This window comes from Mustela putorius, unplaced genomic scaffold (genome assembly GCF_011764305.1).
Source record: "Mustela putorius furo isolate JIRA1106 unplaced genomic scaffold, ASM1176430v1.1 tig00003845_pilon_pilon_pilon, whole genome shotgun sequence".
Classification (NCBI taxonomy): Eukaryota; Metazoa; Chordata; class Mammalia; order Carnivora; family Mustelidae; genus Mustela; species Mustela putorius.
Genome location: NW_025421998.1, coordinates 71,877,501 through 71,900,000, shown reverse-complemented (window position 1 = coordinate 71,900,000; position 22,500 = coordinate 71,877,501). Strand labels below are relative to the sequence as shown.

The window sequence follows — 22,500 nt, the reverse complement described above, 5'->3', positions numbered from 1 at the left end:
GGGGAATCTATGTATAATTCGTGTTTGTGGGTACCCACAGATGATAAAAGAGAATAAAAACCTGAAATCATACAAGTGGTTTATGAGGATCATTTTAAAGACAAAACCAATTATTTTGACAAAAAAAAATCTACCAATTGAATTCAACAACTACTCTGACTCAGTGTTTCATTGAACTAGCCAATAGTTTCAGTAAAATGACTGATAAACCAATTCGTTATTATGGTACCACATAGACACATCCAGAATTTTAAATTTTAAATATTAAATCGAATGTTAATATTCCCAAAGTACCCTCTAAAATATACAAGTGAAATCTTCTAATAAGATTACTTGTGAAAGTTCATATTCATTTAATGACTTTTATTAAAAATGATGTTTTGATTTAATAATCATTGTAAGTTGAATTTATAATTTTAGATTTTCCAAGTTCAATCTGGAATTCAGAACATTTTAGTAAATGCTAAAACTCTAAGTACTGGAAATAATTAGAATAAACTCCTAAGGTTAATATAATAGCACCTTTTCCCAATTAGGTCTCATAAATGACCTCTGAATATTCAAAACTTTCAAGCTTAATAGCTGAATATTTCTAAACAGATACTTAGTGGCTGACAAGATACACAGATATTTAGCACTGTTCCTTGGGATTACCCTCAAGTCAATTAATATTATTTTGGGCATCCTGTATTTTAGTCAAATGATGTGACCTCTTACGTAGTTGGTGTGTCTTAATGATGCAAGAGCTCTGAGAAGACCTAAGTGGTCTCTCTATTCTTGTTTCCTAATTCCCTGCTCCACTCTCACTGGCCCCTCAGCTGCAGTGCTGCCATATTGTGAGTATCCAATTCTTTGGGGTTTACTTTTCTGGGTTGGATTTTAATTGAATAAAGGACCTGTGGGAAAGTCTCAAATTTTGGATAAAGAAGAACAGCAAACATGAAGTATTTTTAAAAACACAAACATATAGAGATAGTTTTTGAAAAAAGGATATACCTATGAAAGTATGTTCCTTTGCATTTTTGAAGGATTTTGATATGCAAGGAGCATTTATTTAATTACGTCATTGCCTTGTACACAAATCTGTGTGAACTGAGACACAGAGGTTGAGACAGAATTAAGCCAAAAGCTCTCAGTCATTCAGTAGGTAGGACTCAATTGACCTATGAACAAGAGCATTTCTGAATAAAATGTCTATTCCAGATGCCAAATATCATCCTTAAAACATCATGCTTAGCCATCAAAAGAAATGAAATCTTGCAATTTGCGACAATGTGGATGGAACTAGAGGGTATTATGCTGAGCGAAATAAGTCAATCAGAGAAAGACAATTATCATATGGTCTCCCTGATACGAGGAGGGGGAGATGCAGAGTGGGGGGTTTGGAGGTAGGAAAAGAATAAATGAAACAAGATGGGATTGGGAGGGAGACAAACCATAAGGTAATCTCACAAAACAAACTGAGGGTTGCTGAGGGGAGAGGGGTTGGGCGAAGGGGGGTGGGGTTATGGACATTGGGGAGGGTATGTGCTATGGTGAGTGCTGTGAAGTGTGTAAACCTGGCGATTCACAGACCTGTACCCCTGGGGATAAAAATATATGTTTATAAAAAATAAAAAAATTTAAAAAATAATAATAAAAACAAACAAACAAACAAACCCCATCATGCTTAGTTCCTATTCCAAGTCACTTCACATGCTGACTTAGTCTATGTGCTGTCCTCAAACCTCTGTGTGTGCACAGAACCTGAAATTCTGCTCAGTTTCATGTTTTACCCACGCACAACCTGTCTGCTGGTTAAAGACCAACTTTTGTCTACTTCTGAAGACCAGCTTTGACCATCCAGTTTGCACTGATCTCCCACCTTGTCCCTCCAAAGCATTTTTTATTTGTTTGTTTGTTAATCATTCTGAGGCTCCAAACTACAGAATCTTTGAATCCTAAGATTCTATCAAACATAATTTTATTCAGTGCTCCCATTGCACAGATTAGAAAAGAAGCCACTTTCCAAGAGTTGTAAGCACAGCTAAAGCCAGGACTGGCACACGTGCTGGCTTCTGGAAAGTTTCTTGGAATCTTGTTATTCTTGCTATCCCATGTTGCCTTAAAGAGGTGCACTGCAACTCTTTCTAGTGGTGGGTGTACCAAGTCTTGCCAACGAGGCTATGAACTTCACAGACCAGGAGAGCTATGCATATAGCAAACACCTTCTAAACACATGTTGATCAAATGAATGATGTGCCATCAAGTCAGTAAGAGTTTCAGTTGTACTAAATCTAAAAGAGAAAATTTTGGGATGCCTGGCTGGCTCAGCCCATGCATGGAACACGCAACTCTTGATCTCAGGGTAATGAGTTCAAGCCCCGCATTGGGTATGGAGCCTACGAAAGAGATGGGGGGGGGAATCTCTTTCTGGAATTAAGTATTCTTGGAATCCTTTCCATCCAGAATTAGTTCGTAAACAAAGTATGAGACTGGGAAACATGTTAATAAAATTTTCCCTTAAGGTTATAGTATTAGGCTGTTAACTTACTAAAATAAAGTGAAATCAAAGCCAATAGTCATTAATACTCAATTTTCCAAAATACTGATTGCTACCAATCTAATACCTAAGAAAGAAATAAAAAGTAGTAAGAAAGGGTAAGCATCTCTGAGAATAAAATTGCTTGAAAGTTCCAGGACCTATGCCTATAAATGGATGGAATCCTTTTCAATTAAAAGTAAAATTTGATTATGATTATCCCTACTCATATGAAGTTTCTCATTTTTGGATCTCAGAGAGCTCCATGCTTTCACTCATTCTGTTGTGTGAAAATTGAAGGGAAATCAAACACCAGGAGACCACATGTCTTTGGTGGATTGTAGGACAAATGGGACATTAGTCTCTTCTGTGGCCATTAGCAATCTTGCCCTACTTGCCCCCATTACAGATACGAGGGTCATTTAATTTCTTTTTTTTTGTTTTAAGATTTTATTTATTTGTCAGAGAGAGAGAAAGAGAGAGAGAGAGCGCGCACAAGCAGGGGGAGTGGCAGGAAGGGAGAGCGGACTCCCTACTGAGCAAGGAACCCAATGCAGGATTTGATCCCAGGACTCTGGGATCATGACCTGGGCTGAAGGCAGATGCTTAACTGACTGAGCCACCAAGTCATCCCTCATTTAATTTATTTGGGGAAAAAAAGGTAGGTATTTCTGTAATGTTCATTTCTTTAAGGTACCTAATGTACAAACATCACTACAGGATAATGAATTCTTCTAGGAAAATGCTCCCCTCCAGCATAGAAACATTTCTGATGATTCAAATAAAGGAATCCTTTTAAAGAAACGCCCTCTCTGCTCAGTGCTCACCAGTTTATCCCTCTGCATCCCCTTCTCCAATGAAATTACTTTACAGTTTTTAATTACCCAGGGTGTAACAATATAAAAAATTTTATGTACTTAATATATTGATTAACTTATAAGTATAGTATAAAATAATACTGAACAGTTTAGGCACCTCAATTATAACTTTGGTCATGCAGCAGTGCTTAAGTGGTTAATTATATATAATATATGTTATATTATATATGATTATATTGGCTTTGAGGATAAAACATTTGTGTTTGAATCCTGCCTCCCTTACTTCCTAGCTATGTGACTTTGGGGAAGTTACTTAATGTCTCTCTACCTCATTTTATTTATTCACAAAGGAAGAATAAGAAAGTACCTATTTTATATAGTCATTATGAGGATTAAATGATTTTTTATATATGTAAACCAGCTGGAACAGAGCCTGGGCCATAAGTGATCAATACATGTTAGAAATAGTTATGATACAATTACAACCTTAAATACTTTAAGGGAGAAGATATAGTATAAATACATGAATTAATTTTTAAACACTGTCTGAGCTTAATTAGCTCTAAAAATATTTTAGCCCTTCTCCCAAAGTGAGATTTTTATTACTGTATCAGAAAAGTCACAAAAGAATGAAATATGGGCCCCACATATCAGATGCCAGGCATTAGGGTTATTAAAAGTAATCCTAATAACAGCTGCCCTTCCTAAAAAGTACATTTAAGGTAATAAAATCAAGGGAATAAAACAACACAGCATCTCTCAATAATTATTGCAAAGAATTATTTAACAATAACTTCCTAAACACTAAAACACGAAGCCAAAACGTTCATGTCATATCTCAGATCATTTTATTTTTTATTTTTATTTTTTAATATTTGTAGAAGGTTTTCTTTATTTATTTGAGAGACAGAGAGCCCGCGAGCACGGAAGCAGGGGGAGGAGCAGAGGGAGAGGGACAAGGAGACGCCGTGCAGAGTGCAGAGCCTGACTCCAGGCTCAATAGCCTGATCCTGAGATCACGACCTGAGCCGAAATCAAGAGTCCATTGCTTAACCGACTGTACCCCCGAGGTGTCCCAAATCTCGGATCATCCATCCCAGGCCTCATCATCATTTTGTCATTAAAATTATTAATATGCATGCATTGAATGGTCCAGGCCTGCATCACATTTGGCTTATGAAGTCTGATTATATATGTTTAGCTGGAGAAAACTTAATGAACTCAAAGTTGACTGAAAAGTGGAAATTTTCAGAGATCTAGCAACATACACACACCTATTAGGAAGAAACTTTTTCAGCCCAATATTCCTTTATGCTGTGGATTAAGCCAAGTCCCCTGTGTCTGTAATGATGTAAAGAGCTTCAATCTTGCTTTGATAGGAAAAGCCAATAACATGTAACTATTATCTCTTAATGCCAATAATTAATTTAACAAAAGTTTATTGAGTACCTCCTACATATAAGGCACTGCGGGGGTATTAAATATCTATGAAAGAACTTTCAGTCTAATATGGAAGAAATATGTACTCAAATAACCTCGAGACGGCCTGTCATAAGTGCACTAAGAGAAGGAGCCATCAGTGAGATGGGAGGCATTAACAGCTGGGAGACATTACCTGTCTCTAAGAAGAATCCCAAAGTATGTATACTCTTCGTGGAATTCCTTTAAGATAACAAAGTAAGAGAAAGCTCAGGCGGACAAAGGAGAGAAATCTTTGACTATTCTGGTGATGACTCTCTCTGGATTTGAAGATGGATCATGCCATTCTCCCCTACCACTGATTGGACATTTATGCACTGCTTACTTCAGCGATGACTTGAGGGGTCTTACAGATTAAAACTGCAGTCCTTAATAATAAGTAGAAGCTACTTCAAACAGATAAAATCAGTTGTTTCCAGGAATGAAACAGATGCTACACATTTGAAACATCAAAGATTAAGCTTTATTTATTTATTTACTTATTTATTTTTGACTTACAGGCATAAAAAAAGAAAAGTAAAACTAGTAGAGTCACTGATTTTTATTGTCTTCCTCATGAGATCTTGCATGAAGGATAATAGAGACTTATGTTTAACCTATCTTAAGGAGGGAGTCTATGAAGTCTGTATTGGATGGTTTTGACAGTCCATTATTTAATTATTGGGCATAACACAAGCCAGGCATCTGTATTAGTACAGACTTAGGAGGACCAATCTTTGTAACAGAAGGATGCAGACAGAAGGTAAACTTTAGTAGTTCTTAACCTGATAAACATGTGGTATTTCTTTAAGTGGATTTGGACTCAAGTTTATCTTTGATTTTAAAGCAAATGACCCACTTGGTAAATAGCGGATATTCTTTCCAACTAGAATCTAGAAATTCACTCTGAATGGTTTAAAAGCTCTTTTCCCCACAAAATGGGAGATTTAAAATACAGCTACTCTGTTTAGTCCACTAACTCCTATTTACTACAGAGAAGCAGTGACTTATGTTTCTTGCTTAAAGAAGGCATCCCCACCTCCTAATTTAAGATAATTTACACTTGGGAGAATTCGAATGCTTTTTGGAATTTCTTTAGATAATTGGAGGGAAACTATTTAGTGGTGGAGAGCTCGAAAGTCTGTTATTATTACCTGACAGAAAGGTACAAAGCCAATAAATGAAATGGAAGTACTTCTAGAGGATAACAGTTACTTCTTGTTAGAAGTGAAAAGAATCTATTCAACATGATGTGCAAACTACTAGGCTAGGGGATGATATGGACAATGGTTTTCGTAGAGTTTCCGGTGCCGCAGAGGAAGTATGATGTATACACAAGTAACTTTGATACCAGGCAGGATGTAATCGATATCACTATTGACAAAGCATTAGGAAGGAAGGGAGGTAACTCCTGGCAATGCAATCAGTGAGTGCTTTAGGAAGGAGGAAGGTGTCATTTCAGGTAGGCTTTGAAATATGTGAAATGTTCATAATGCAGAGACAAGGCAAAGAGCCTTCTGAGTGGAAATGGGGAAAATGGATAATCTTAAATGTGTTGTGGGAACCCTGAGAGCGAGCAGAGGCCATGGAGAAAGGATGGTTGGTAATAAAGAAATATGTTAGAAAGCGGAACAAGGTCAGATGGTGAAGGGCCCTTGAGTTGCATTTTATGGAGTTTAAAATTTATTCTCTGCTAGCTGAAGGGCTATTGATGGTGTCTGAGCCTGGCAGTGAAAAGATAGAAGAGTTTTTGGAGGATTAACTTACAAAGCCTAGACTGAGTGTAGGACACTGGACGTAGGGTTACCAGTTAGGAGGTCACTAAAACAGTGTAATAAGGTAATGATGGTCAGGACTGAGGTGGAGGGATTAGAAACAGAGAAGTGAAGAATTTAGGCTATAGGTCAGGGAGTAAAAAGGCTTTGCATTCTTTGCTTCTAAATTTATACATATGTGCAATAGTTCCCTGATAAACTCTACCGTGGAGCTGGACGGGTATAAATCTATGTGAAAAATTCTAAAAATTAAAAGATATGATGACTGTTCATAATTCATATACAATTTTGGTTAGTCTTTGTATTTGTTGTTTTAATTGCTCAAGGGAGAGGAGAAGTTGATTCCAGAAAGCTTGGGTGTTAGAAAGTGGAAGACAGGAAGATACTGAAAATGAAACTCTATTGTCCTCTTTGTGATTATGATGCCAGTAGCAGCAATGGCCACAAAAACTCATTAAGGCTGTTGATCCTTGGTATCAAAAAAATCGATTTATTTTTAATCTTTAGTCTATGTTCTTATGTCACTGTAAAGGCTTCATCAAAATAAAAAGCTTCTGCACAGTGAAGGAAACAATAAAACTTAAAGTCAACCCATGGAATGGGAGAAGATATTTGCAAATGATGTATCTGATAAAGGGTTAGTATCCAAAATATATCAAGAATTTATAAGGTTCAACACCCCAAAAACGAATAATCCAAATAAAAAATGAACAGAAGATATGAACAGACATTCTGCAAAGAAGACATCCAGATGGCCAAGAGACACATGAAAAGATGCTCAATATCACTCATTATCAAAAAAATACAAATCAAAACTACACCTGTCGGAGTAGCTAAAATCAACAACACAGGAAATAATTAGGTGTTGGGGAGTTCACAGAGAAAGGGGAACCCTCTTGCACTGTTGATGAGAAGGCAAACTGGGGTAGCCACTCTGGAAAACAGTATGGAGTTTCCTCAAGAAGTTAAAAATAGAACTATCCTATGATCTAGCAACTGCCCTAGTAGATATTTACCCAAAGTACTAATTTGAACAGATGCACATGCCCCAATGTTTATAACAGCACTATCTACAATAGCCAAGTTATGGAAATAGCCTAAGCATCCATAGACTGATGAATGGATACAGAAGAAGTGGCATATATGTACAATGGAATATTACTCAGCCACAAGAAAGAATGAAATCTCACCATTTGCAACAATATGGAGGAAGCTAGAGAGTATTAAACTAAGTGACATCAGTCAGCCAGAGAAAGATAAATACCGTATGATTTCACTCATGTGTGGAATTTAAGAAACAAAACAAATGAGCAAAGGGGAAAAAAGAGAGAAATGCAAACTAAGAAACAGATTCTTAACTATGGAGGACAAACTGATGGTTCAGAGGGGAGGTGGGAGGGGCGGGTTAAGTAGGTGATGGGATTAGGAGGGCAGTTGTTTTGATGAGCACCAGATGTTGAACTGAAGAGTCCAATGACTAAATTGTATACCTGAAACTAATCTTACACCGTATGTTAGCTAACTGGAATTTAAAGAAAAAAAAAGAAAAAAAATGTATTTTAAAACTGAGTATCAAAGGAAAAGGGCATTAAGTATGGCTATTTTCTCAAGTCCGAAAAATCTAGTATTTTCAGAGATAAGTAACAGCAACAAAAAAAGTAAGTCTTTTTAAAAGTGGGTAACATATACCTGTGAGGTTTTTGCTAAGAATGTCCCAATAATTGGTGATTTTTAAAAATGTCCCTACCCTACCATCAGCTTGGAGACTAATGAACTCTAAGACAGGGGTCCCAGTCCCTGTCCAATCTTAACCAGCAGAGATACCTCTCTAGGCAGACCACCCATACTAAGGCAGAAGAATTATTACCGGTTCCCTGAATGAGACCCATGCTTTATACCTCAGTTGCCTTTGCTCATAATCCTCAAATCCTTCACACCTCTCTTTCCTTACCTCTGCTTAAAATTAGGTTGAAAAATTTGATTACTATTTTTGCAAGCAAAACCTGTCAAATAGCAATAATTTCATAAAGTTCACCCTAAAAATCTACTTCCTGTTAGGCCTAACTCAAAGCCACAACCTCCACAAAGCCTTTTCTGATTCTCCGTGAACCTTCACATAAGGCTTTGGATTTACAATTTGGTTGTAGGGCTCTTCCTTTATTTGGTCTCTCACACTATGTGCATCTGACCCCTCTATTAGAGTTTTTACCTCTTTGTGGATACAGACCCTCTGCCAGTTTTCAGCACAGTGTGTTGCACATAATAGTTGCTCATTAAATGTTTGTTCAACTTAAATGAATGAAACTTATCTCTGTTCTATGCAACCAGCCAAGCCTGTAGCAGAAGGAAATGCCAAGTAGCATTTATACTTTAGTTTAATCTTTCCATTTTACAGCCCACCCTCAGTAGTGGTATACACTGAAAACACAGAGGACTAACTACATTAACAGACTGATTCGTTGCTTAGAGAAATGTGTTGCTTCTTCAGTTGTGAAATCTGTAAGTACCCAAGGCACCAATGAAAGGCAGAAGAAATGTTAATGTTTGCCTATACCCTAAAGCAAAGAGTCAAATTATAATGGGGAAGTTTAGCTTTTTAGATTGTGGTCACACAGTATATTCCCTAGAGGAATGTAAATTGTCTTCCTTTGCTCCTTACTCAGGACTAAGTAAAAGGTCTGATACACTGTTTCTGGGTTTTGTTTCGTTCTTAGAATAAGAAAGGACTGTGAATAAATTTCTCTTAAACTGAGACATTCAAAATGTATTTAAGCAAATAGATGTTAGACTGTAAAGAATCAATGGAGTGTCCTTATTTAGATATTATCAATGTGACAATTAAAATATTTACATAGTGTCATTTATGTCTGAGAAAAGCTCAGTGGTATAATATAAATCTGATTGAGCCATTCAGTAAAACAATATTTACTAATACCTAATGATAAAATCTTAAAGTCTTAAATGTTATGGTAGATGCCAGAAAATGCTGTGAAAAAAAATTTACAGTTAATGGCTCCTATCTACAATACAGGCAATTTCAGGAAATGTAAAGTTAATTTTATCAAACATTTACAAGTCAAAACTAAATGTAAGAAAAGATTAAAATTGTTTTTGCATTTTACTCATAATCTTTACTCATTATAAAGATTCCCTTGTATCTTTTCTTTAGATAATCCTAGTTATTTCAGAAAAACTGTAATACATTTCATACAGTGTGCCTACCGAGAAGAGTAATAAACACTTTTTTTTACAAAGAGGTATAATATATCTTTTACAAATCTTATAAGAATATTTGTACCCGGGCACCTGGGTGGCTCAGTGGGTTAAGCCTCTGCCTTCCGCTCAGGTCATGATCCCAGAGTCCTGGGATAGAGCTCCGCATGGGGCTCTCTGCTCAGCAGGGAGCTTGCTTCTGTCTCTCTCTCTACCTGCCTCTCTGCCTACTTGTGATCTCTCCCTCTGTCAAATAAATAAATAAATAAAATCTTAAAAAAAAAAAAAGAGTATTTGTAGCCTTTCCCCCTGTCCTAGCACACCACAAGGATAAATATGCTTCCATCAGTAACTATGGGTCTTTACTATAAAAAATGTTACTTCCAGGATAATGGTAAAAAACCTATCCTCATAAATAGTGTTAGGGCCCTAATGCTTCAGTTTTACTGTGGAAATTGACTTCGTTTGACCCAATATAGCAATCTTAACCCAGGGAAATGAACTTATATTTGCAGTTACTTGGAGAAACATACTGAGTATATTGAAATCTGTGCAATCCCTAACCATGCTTTACTTCTACTTCTGTTTAGTTGGACACCTTCAACTTACATGGGATACACCATCTAACTCCAACAGAAAATTTTTATATCATACAAATTCTTTATCTCTTACTAATCATTATGGCCCAATTGTTGATTAATGGCATTAAGAAATATCAGAGTACACGGAGTATTGCTATAGGCTAATGCTGTCCACTGATTTGCAGAGGATTTGACTGTTTCACAAAACAACATCAAAGTTTTTTTAGTTAAAAGGAAATACCTGGATTAGGTGGGACTTTCTTTTAACTATCTACCATGTCAATCTAGTTCTTGGCACATAACTGTTGCATGAATAATGATGACCACTAGTATATAAGTATTATAAAAAAATCAAAGTATAAGATTAGCACTTTAACTATCAATTTTATATGTGCTTGAATAAAATTTGATTTAATTATTTTGTATTTGCTTATGGCACAGCTCTCATGTTTATTACATAAATATCCTTGTTTGTAGATGTAAAATGAATTCCAAAACATAAACACGAATCTTTTATTAAGATGGAAAAATGTAGTTTTATGAGACTCAATTTCTGGTTTTGTTTGTTATTTTTGAGTAGTTAACTTACTATTAACTTATATCTTAGTAGATATAATCACATCAAATAAGTAATTTCTAAAAAGTTTGGATTTTTTTTTCCCCCAAAGAACAAGTTTTACTGGAATACTGGTAAAATAATTGATGTTCATTTAGAAAGCATATGAAAAATGGAGATTAGGGAAATTCAGTTTTAGTCATTTCCTTCTATCACATATACAAGGAAATGATATAATTATATTTGGAATTTAAGGGTAGATTTATAAAAATTACATTTAGTTATTTCCATTCGTATAAAGTCATGTTGAAGTGAGAAACAATTCATGTGTCTTAAACATTAGTAACTCTTAAACATTTGTTAATATTTTGTGTAGGAAGTATTTTAGTTTAACATATCAAAGAAATAAGCTAATTAATAAAACTAAAGTTTTAAAAGGAAAAGTTTGTTTTTAAAAGAGAGTATTTTCTTAGTACTTCTTAAAATGAGAAGTGATCTTAGGCTAATTCAAGTAATTAAATCACAAAGTTACACTGTTATTAAGAAATTATTTACTTAATTGTACTTAAGATTTTATTCTTTTGAAATGATAAGGCTGACTTCTTCCACTAAAATATAGATTTTATATTCTAAATTAAGCACACTTTAGAAAAATATGTAATTCTCTTATTTACAAAAGTCAGTAAGAAGTCCATATAAATAAAACAACTAGACATGATAAATTCACTATTAATTAATTAGGAAATTATAAAACTATCTTTACTAGTATGGCTCAATTTTTTCAAGTTTATTATTTTTCAAAATCTTCTTTTTTATAAACTAAAATAACATTTATCACAAAAATTTACTGATTGAATTATCCTTATTTTGATTGAATGAATCTCCACATAGCTACCATTAGAACAATACTCAGAACTACTACTCCAGTATTACCTCATTTCAACAGACAGAAATTCCTCTTCCCAGAAATGTGTAATCCTTAAGAGGGAGAGAAACACTGGAGCAAACAAATGATTCTTCATTCTATATATACCTTGCATTGTTTGTTTTATTCAGAATATAATTAGAAAATGCCCTACTCGATTCTCTGTACTTTTTTTGCCTTGGCTAAAGATAAATAGACAAATAAATTTTAATTTTTCATCTTAAGGTCAGAATACAACTTTAATCCTAATATATTTAATAAATCTTATATCTCCTTAATCTGTCACCTAAAAAACCACACCCATTTAGTGTATGATTGCAAAGGAATATTATTTCCAGATGATTATAATAAAAGTTTCTTTTCTAAGATACATTGCCTGTCTAAACGATGCAGTTTATTATTCTATCCTACACCCAATGGGTCTGACCCTGAGATGGAGTTCCAAAGTTCCATTTAAAGTCAATAGAAGTTCTAAGAAATGTAACAAAAAGGTGGATTAAGGTTAATAAACATAATTTTATAAATTGCATGCATATATATGTGTATCAAAATTTCTCTAAGATTTCTTGCCCTTCTCTTCAGCAGTATATTGAAATTTATTCAAATTTATGCAACATTGTTTAAAGAAACGGGATTTTACAAGATTTGAAGGCTCACTCCCAAATGATTTCAGATAGTGCTCTTGAAAAAACATAACAACAAAATTCATTATGATTTATCATTCTATTTGATTGATAACAGTAATAGATGTGACCCAAACAGCTGTAATAAAATGAAAATACAGATGTAATTGCTTTGATTCTAGATGAGCACAGATAGATTTTGCCCATTCTCAGAATCACAGTAGTTGCCTGTTGAGATACAATTAGTACTATTCCATTTTGTGTCTCCCAAATAAAAACTTTCAACAAATGTCTGGCTATGGAGTGAAGGATCTTTATAATTCTAATCAGTTGGCCAGTGAATAAAAAAGAAGTTTAAATTGCATCTTGACACTCAGCCATTAAGTCAGCTTTGGGGCTGCTCCAGAACTCCATTAAACCATTCATCCAGGACTTGTGTTTTTACCCTGTTTCTTGGACTAAGTCTCAGTCAAACTGTCAGAATGGGTATGAGAGTACACAAAAGGTTTGTCCCTGTTTGGCTCTAATTCCCTCTTTGATAACTTGGATTCTGGGTCCTTAAAGACTTTGGCTTCCAAGTCCTATAACTGGGTCCTCTGGCTGTGGCTAGTCCTTCCCGATGTGGCTTACTCATTTTTCTGGACTGCTGTCTATTTCCCTTTGCCAAATGGCCTGATGGTATACCTCTCATCCACTGCTAGCTCTTGATGGAGCTATCTCCTGGATACCTTTACAGAGATGATTTTCCTCTGGGTTTGCAGATGTATGGTTCATGTCATTAGGTCTGTCTAATCCGGGAGACTGGTTGCTCTGCTGAAACACTTCCTTTGCTCAAATTAAATGTAGGACTGACTCATTGTTCCACTTTCATCTGAACTATGCTAAGTTATGCTCTGTTAGTTTTAAACATGAGATTGAAATAGGGAGTAAAACCAATATTTACCTCTCATTCTAAATCTAATACGTTTTGTCCTTTTTTTGACCTGCTAATTAGCAAAAGGATCTTAGATTTAATGTTGCAAATGTAAATTTTTCTATAGTAAGGTAACATTGTGTGACCAATGAATATTTTTGCTCCCGACTTTTAACTGTGTTGATGATGCTACTCTATTTTTAGTTTTCAAAGATTAAGATAACGCTGAACAAACTAAAGAACGTGAATTTCCACTAGTTATATTAAACTAGTTGGTCATCTGTTGCTTATTCAAATTCTTGAATTCTACTCTAATGACGAAAACTGCATACGGAGGGTAGAGGCCCTGAGATAATGTTTTAAACTGTATTTTTTAGTGCCAAAGTATTCAAGTATATTGTGGTTCTTACGTTAATGATCAATTTCAAATTCTGCCAAAGTAGTTAAAATACATATAATTTTAACATATATTAAAATATAATTTTTATCTTGGAAAGCAACTTCACATTAGGTAATATTCTGAAATGATAGCTGACGTTACATAATAAACACCTTTAGTCATAAAATGCCCATCGTCACCAAATACACATCTACTTCCCAAGCCTGATGTCAAAAGCTGAAGTTAAAATACCATTTGGGTATATAAAACAAAACAAAACAAAACAAAAAACACCTTTTTTCCCTGGTCATAGAGGTAGAACAAAATTAATATGGAATAACAATATTCATTTTTTAGCAATTCAGTCAATGACATTTTGACCCTCAGAGAAAGGAAATTTCTAAGGCTCAACTAGTGTTAGTGCAAATGAAGATGTACCTTCTAAAAAAGTAACTTTTTTAGATATAAAACAGAAGCAGTAAGCTACAATACTGTCAGCTAAAAGTTTTCTGACACACTTTGCCTAAATGGTGGGGATTCGTACCATGGATGTCAGATATCATCTGTACAGTTCTATAAAAATCCTTCAAAACCCTATAGGAACCCACAAATTTCCACAATTGGCACGGTAGGGATACAACACCTTTTAGCTGAAGGCACTGTACCTCTGGGAGAATCTTTTTATTAAGAGGAACTAGAATGAGTTGTAAGTGCCACATATGGGGACCGGAATAATGTAAAAAAGAACGGCAGCCACTGAGCCACACTTGTAGCACTTAAAAAAAAAAAAAAAGATGAGATGATAAAGAGCTGGCATAATCATAAGTTCTGTACAATCACTTTGGAAAGAGATCTCAAAGCTAACTAGCAAAGTTAATGAAAAGTTCAGAGATTAAATAAAAATGGAATTAAATCAGAATGAAAATTAGGAGACCTAGAAATGTTAGGACCAAAAAAAAAAAAAAAAAAACCACCTTAAAGGTGACTGAAAAGTTGTGAATTAGAAAATCTGCAAAAGCATATGTAAAGCAAGGGGGGGAAAGCTTTTATGTTTAGAGCTTCATGATGCCTCTTAATAATCCAAAATATCAACAAAAATAAGTGTGGGCTTAACAGGCATGAAAACAATGAAAAGGGAGCATTCTACTTGCTCAAGTTGTCAGTCACTTTCAACTGTTTTCCTCTGAAATACAGAGCCACTCCAATTTTAAATGCTTTTGTCTACAGAGAGATCTAAGGTCTGTAGGGATTTTATATAAAATATCACCAACTAAAGGTGTAGGGTCTGCAAATTCTACATGTGCCTACAAAGAGCAATTTAAATTTTAAGGTGGCCAAAGAGAATAGGAGGAAGAAAGGCGGTATTATATGCTTAAATATTTTCATTATGCTTCCAAACAATTCATGATTTATACTAGATTTTCAATATTGTTTTACAAAATGGGAGTCCAGAAGTCCCTTTTAGTTGTGTTGCAAAATGTTATTGCTAGGACAGGCTGAGGTTTATCATTGAAATGACAGAAAAACCGAGGTTCTCAAGAAGCATGCTGAAAAGAGGACAGGGACATAGAAGGTATAGAAAGTTCTGGGGCACGTATAATATGTGTTCAACACCTTAATGAAAGAGATTACTGAGATCCCCACAGTAGTCCTGAAATAATGCTACACTACTCCTTTTATGTGATGCCTCAGCTTTTGATTTCCTTACTCTAAAGTTTTGGCTTCTAAGAACACAACAAATTTATTTTCTAGTCTTATATGAACCGTATTAACTTTCTGATTCTATATAGAAGATCATTAACTCTCAAACTTCAAATATTTGCTTTAATAAGAGGTAGAAAATATAATAATCACCTGCAACTAATATAGAATATTAGCAAGTAGAACTTTGAAATGACATAGAGGCTAAAAGGATTCAGGAATGACATGTAAGAAATGATCTGAAAACTCAACAGTAGGAGACTCTAATAATCAGAAAGGGGAACGACATGACAATAGAAGGCTTTGTGCGTAAAGCCCTCAATACAAAACCAGTTCAGGAAGAGCATTGATTTTGATCTATAGAAACAAAATTTGAAAATATAAAAATAGGAATCTCATTTAACATTTTTCAAGAGAAAAAAGGCAATTCTGAGCCAACCTATGGAGAGCAAGGAGAAACAATTGATTAGTAAAAAAAAAGAAACAAACAAACAAACAACCAAGTTGAGCTGAATAAGGTAGGTGTATCACTAAACTTCTCTTTTTGATTTAGGTTTGCAAGGAGACAGGAAATGGAATGATTCTATTACGAGATCACCTTCCAGCTCTGGCCTAAATGTTTTCTTGTCTTTTCAGTCAAGTCTAACACATTGGAGAAGAGATTAAGTTCGAATTATTTCCACTTGAACACAATAGCATCAATTCTCTGTAAGTAATCTTTTTAAGAGACAAATATTGATACAAAATAGGAATCTAAATTAATTTTTTTCATATTCTATAGAACTCTGAGAAGTCAATAAGCAGGGAATATTGACATTGAGGTGCATAAGAGAACATAGTATTCTAAAACTGTAATGATACACAGATCAGATTCTTTTTTTTTTCTTCTTCTTCTTCTTTTTAGAAAGAGAGAGAGAAAGGGAAAAATGGGGAAGGGCAGAGGGGGAGAGAGAATCTTAAGCAGTTCCACACCCACACAGAGCCTGATGATGATCTCGATCTCACAACCCTGAGATCGTGACCGGAGCCGAAATCAAGAGGCAGGTGCTTAACTGACTGAGCCACCCAGGCGCCCCACAGCTCAGACTCTTAAGGGGTATTTTCTTTCCATTGTTCAGACCATGATGGCTCTAGAACTCTTTTGACAGCAGAGAAAATAAAGATTAAAAAAATCTATTTGAGGGACGCCTGGGTGGCTCAGTTGGTTGGACGACTGCCTTCGGCTCAGGTCATGATCCCGGAGTCCCGGGATCGAGTCCTGCATAGGGCTCCCAGCTCCACGGGGAATCCGCTTCTCTCTCTGACCTTCTCCTCGCTCATGTTCTCTCTCACTGTCTCTCAAATAAATAAAATCTTAAAAAAAAAAAATCTATTTGAGGGGCGCCTGGGTGGCTCAGTGGGTTAAAACCTCTGCCTTCAGCTCAGATCATGATCCCAGGGTCCTGGGATGGAGCCCCGCATGGGGCTCTCTGCTTGTCAGGGAGTCTGCTTCCCCTCCTCTCTCTCTGCCTGCCTCTCTGCCTACTTGTGATCTCTGTCTGTCAAATATAATAAAAATAAAACTTAAAAAAATCTATTTGATTGAAAAGACTCAAAACAAGTCTAAAACCTTAGTATATAGAATCTATATTATTCCCCCCAGCTTTAACCTTTCCTACTTTTTGCTAAAATACCCTCGAACATTCGATTTGATTAATAATGCATTAATTTCAGTAAATTATTTTCTTTTTAATTCACCTTCAACAAAATAAACAAAATCTAGCAAGGTCTGGGAAGATAATCACAAATGAGGTGAAGGGGCTTGCTACTTACTATTCAGATAAATTTGAACAGTTATAAAATACATATAAACTAAATAATTAAAATTAAAAATAAAACTTCACAGGTACACTCCACCAATATTTAGAAAGATCTATTAGCTCCCACATGAAGAGGAGCATTGTATTTAGTTATCTCTTCTTCCCAAAAGTCCTTTGTTCCCCTTCTTCCTCAGCGTTCCAAGAGAACCCTGGATTTTCCTCTTGTAGGGATTACTTCATGAAGTTAAACCATTTCAAATAAATTGATCTTCCACAGTCATTAGCATATGGTTACTGACTACTTACTTTGCATGGTCTGACATGTCAGAGATTTCATATACTGTAATGTGTCTAAAACACGGTTTCTGTCCTTTAGCGGGGGACATCTGCAAAGCAAGCATGCGGTAAGGCATGAATGTGCGCATGCTCACACCGAGGCCACGTTAGTTGCAGACCGTGGTACAGGGAGTAAGCTCTCCCACGTGCGGAAAAAATATGGGTCCTGATAGCACAGCTAGGGGGGCAAGCTTCCGGGGAAAATAGGACCAGGCTCTTGAGGAAAAGTAGGACTTAAGTGAGAGAAAGAGGATGAAAAGCCGAAAAAGGAAAAGGCAGAAAGGCAAGAAGCGAAGGCAGAATGAACGCACCAGTTTGGCAAAAGCCTTCATTCAGGGCATTCTAAGAGTAAAACTTGGGAATGGAGAGAAACTGTCAAATGTGGAGCATCAAACTGCAGAAGACGGACGATAATTTAACATGCTCTGTTCTCCAAAAATAATTTGTTAAGAAGCATTAACCCATAGCTATTCCACTCTTCTAAAGCTTCAAAACATCTCTACCAATCCCAGGAATATGTCTACCTTCTCCGACGTCACCATTTGGATTTGGATTTTACCATTCTGGAGTGGAGTAAAAAGACTAAACAAAGTTCAGTTTCCTGAATATAAGGACACTTATGTTCTTGGATTCAACAAGCAAAATGGTGAACATACCATTTTCCCTCTTAAGCCTACCCTCTTGTGACTTCTATTTCTTTTTGAGAGCTTCAAAGGTTGCTATGATTTCTCCTAATTCCCCTCTTTCTCCCCGGCATTCAGTGGGTTGTCTTGCCTGTTCCTTTTTTCCACGGCCCTTCTTGTATTGATTCCTTGCTCTCCGTGCCCAGTCTTGTACTTAGCTCAGGCACTGCCTACCGCAAGAATACATCTGCCGCTCTCAGCCTCTCTGTATCTCTCTTCTGTTGTCTAGTCTCTCCGAACTCCTGAAATCCTACCACCTGTGAGGGTCTTTCAGCCCACTCCCAGATTACTCTTCCTAAAGCACAGTCTGACAGTGTGAAACTCACGCTCCTAACATCACCAGGCTTCATACCGACTGAGACAAACACTGCAGCTTGATGTTTAAGACCCTCACCAGTCTACTGCCACCACTTCATATATTCTAAGTTCTATTTTTCTTTTTATATTTCTAAATTCCTATCAAACCTAATACTCAATGTTTTCTAGGCATAGATCATGAATTCCTGTTCTGGGCTGGTATTATTCATCTGAATTGTTAATTATCTATAACCTCGGATAACATTTTTTTTTCCTCAAACATCTCTTATCCTACTGACTCTGACTGAGTAACCTGCTTCCTCCCGTTAATTTCTGTCTCATATGGTTTCCTTCTGTGGATTGGCTTACCTCATGAATTATAAGAGGGGGTGAGAGGAAAAGGAAAAGGATGGCCAAGGAAACTAACCACATGTTTATGGAATGCCTGAAGAAAGGCATTAAGATGTAAAATACCTTAGCATTATTTTTAGTTTCATTTAGAATAACAGTGAGGTATTACAAGATGTAATATAACTGTGTACATAGCACTATGAGGGACACGGGGAGGAATCACTATCTTTCAGGCGCTCATTTCATCTGAAAGAATCCTATGAGGTAGACAATATTATTACTTACCTCATTTTCGGTAGAGAAAAATGAGGAAAGAAATGAATCCTACTCAGTGACTAAGTGCTAAATCTGGAATTGGAACTCCTACCATCTGTCCCAAGAGCCCAAATACCGGAAGCCGTATGCCTTTCTGTCTCTCCCTCACTATTGCATTAGTGTAACTACTCCCCTCCAAAAACAAGGGCCATGGCTTCATTTCAGGGCACATAAGCATGCAGTTTAAATGTTCTCTAACAATTCTTTCACTTCTGTTTAATTTTCAAAGTACACTGAAGTGCATTTAATTATATGCAGCCCAATTTTGATGGAGAGAATAAGATAATATTTTTCCCTTGCCTCATCATGTACATAAAATGCTTAATATTCTTTAGGTACAAGCATATTAAAACCCTATAAGGATGAAGATATAGAATACCGAAATGACATTCCATCAATAATATTTGACGTCTAATATACAAAAAGTTAACAATAGCAGAAACAGATTCAAAGAATGAATGACAACTCGATATTTTGCAAGATAATTAAAATTTTGATTATAATTTATATAATTTAGGAAAAGACCCAATTCAGTCTTCCTCTAATTTTTGTCTTTTTCCAAAATCCACTTAAACAGTAAGCCAAGGGAAGCTTTCCTTATATCTGTCTATGGAAAATACAGATAAATGTTTTTCACATGCACTAATTCACAGAAGCAGAAAACGTACGATATGCTGACTACAAACATTTTAGTTTTATAAACCCATCAGGCATTAAATCTATGATTTTTATACCCTACTTTTTCATTGATATATTTCACATTTAACTGAACTAAATTGATACTAAAATGAAAAAATCTAAAATAGCAATTGCCAAATGAAAAAATACAACTAACCTGGCAATGCCGTCATTTGGCCCCATAATTATCTCAGGTTGTAAAATATAATGTTAATAAATGATTTGATTGAATCATTACGTTTTTATATTAATATTCTTATCACTGGACACTTAACAATTAAGAAAACACTTCTCTGCCTGTCCTCTCTGTATGGTACACAACCACCACTACCCGCTATAGACTAACACGGGGAGTGACACCAGCAGTTCCAACACCTCCATTATGAACACCTTTCATTTTTCTGAAATAGGGCTTTTTTAAAAAGGGGGAAAACAGGATCTAACCCTTGTTTGCTCTTTTAACTTTTATTGTTTTAGCATTTTATAGAGAGAGCGAGCACCAGCATACTCAGGAGAACTGCTAAAAGTAAAAGGCCTCAAGCTACCCACTGCCTAGCTGATAGGATAAAGCAGAGGTATAAAAACTTTTGTCTGATTGCTCACTTTCCGTGTTTTAGAGTACTGCTACTCTCAAGAGCATATATTCATGTTCTTTCTACTTCGAGTTTTATTACTTCTTTTGTATTATTTAATACATCTAAAGACACTTCCAAAAGACAAATTTTTCCATTTTGAAAAAGTAATGGTTTGGAACCTGATAAAATACATTAATGTTCACAGTGTGTTTTTTGCAAAGGTGATAGAGTAAAAGCGCTATAAAACAATTAGGCGCATGATCTTAAAGACATTAATATGTCAAATAGAATAAGATGTTTAAAAAGTCAACAAAAATAATATCCTAGGAAAGGTCAGATGGAAATAGGCATGCATAAAGACCATGTTTCTCATTCGGGTCTTTGACTAGATCTCTAATGCAGAGATGGGGAAGAAAATATAAAAATGAGAGAAAGTACCATTCTTACCTCAATAACTTGAAATTAGAAGTATATGATGTTTAACTCTAGGTGGTATGGACATTAAGTGTCGACTCATCCTAACAACTGGATGGTAATAATAATGGTTTCATTATTCAGATTATAATTTTTTTTCTCCTGAATTCTAAGTCCTACCAGGGTCAATACTTTTTAGTAAACAAGAAACTGATATGCTTGGCCTACTGAACAAGGCCAGGCATTTTTTAAAGTGTCATACACATTTCTGAAATCCACAATACATCAATTTTTAATACATCTACTCTCTCAGCTCCATTAAAAAGATGGTAGGGGAAAGATTTTAGAGTAATTAATGATATAGTTAGCTGCTAAATATTAATAGGAATCGTAGTCTTGCATAAAATATAACATATAAACCTTGCCAATACAGACGCACCAGTAATTAAAGTTGAATATGTAATTACACTGATTTATAAGACAGGCAAAAAGTTACACTTTACTAGCTTCTATGTAAACTGTGGGTAACAGTTAAACTTTGCATTTTACGGTTTATAAAAACGGGCAGTATCTTGACTACAGTTCATAAATGGTTTAGAGACCTGTAATAGTAGTAAAAATTACGACAACTTATTCCATCATGAATATTTTTATTGCACCATACAAACCAAACTGTGATAATGACCCATAAGATGTAGACTCATCTTAGATACTGCTCTACCCCCCAAGAGAATGTTAGTACTACAAAGAATTTGTAGAGGACTGCTGGTATAACAATTATGGGACATTGGAGAGAATCTAAAAGATGCATTAAAACTGATTTTGATACACTTCCTCATATCACGAACACGGGGCAATTTAACTCCCCTTAAAACTGTATTTTGGACTTCTATACCACTAGAAACTTCAGACGAATACCAAATGTTGCAAGCATATGCGTCCGGGCCCTTCCGGTTGCCCAGCCTGCTAACCCACTTACATGTGCGGCTGCGGCGAGCAGCCCGGACTACTGTTCCCGTTGCTGTCGATGTGGTCCAGGGAGCCATTGAGGTCTTCGTGAACGGCCTGCAGCAGGCCACTGGAGGCGTTATTGATCAGTCCCGGGTTACTAAGCAAAGGTAAACTGCTCTCTGCCAAGGCAGCCTAGTGAAACGAAGAAGGTGTAAAACAACTTTGGCAATGCCCTTTAAGATACCTCTTTAAAAGAAGACTGCTCTTCATTGAATGGGTTCGGATCACAGAATGGATGCTTTAGAAGCATTTAAAGAAAGCATACAGGGAGGGCAAAAGTTCCAAACGGACAGCTGGCGGCAGGGACATGAAGAAAATTAAGTGTGATGCGAAAGCGTCCACACAAGCGCACCCAGCAAACTTTTTTCACTCGTGTTTCAGCCCTCCGCATGCAGAAATGTTATATTCTCCCACGGAGTGAAAAACCCCAACACAAGTAGTCGCTCTGCTTTTCAAAAATGACCAGGACTTAGCTCAAAATAAAGAAGTCCTGACATGTGCCTCCTCTGCATAAGAATTATATATTATAATTAAACTTTAAAGTTTTTGCCACAAGCACCATGTTCCCCAACACGCTG

At 35.8% G+C, this 22,500-nt stretch overlaps 1 protein-coding gene across 6 annotated transcripts in view; it reads right to left on the bottom strand.

Annotated features, from left to right (window-relative positions):
• Positions 1–22,500, bottom strand: part of FOXP2 (forkhead box P2) — a 546,452-nt gene that overhangs the window by 8,352 nt on the left and 515,600 nt on the right. For all 6 annotated transcript variants that reach the window (XM_045062894.1, XM_045062893.1, XM_045062896.1 and 3 more), the window contains one exon: positions 21,891–22,054. In XM_045062894.1, coding sequence (XP_044918829.1) covers positions 21,891–22,054 — 164 coding nt within the window. The remainder of the gene's footprint in view (positions 1–21,890; positions 22,055–22,500) is intronic.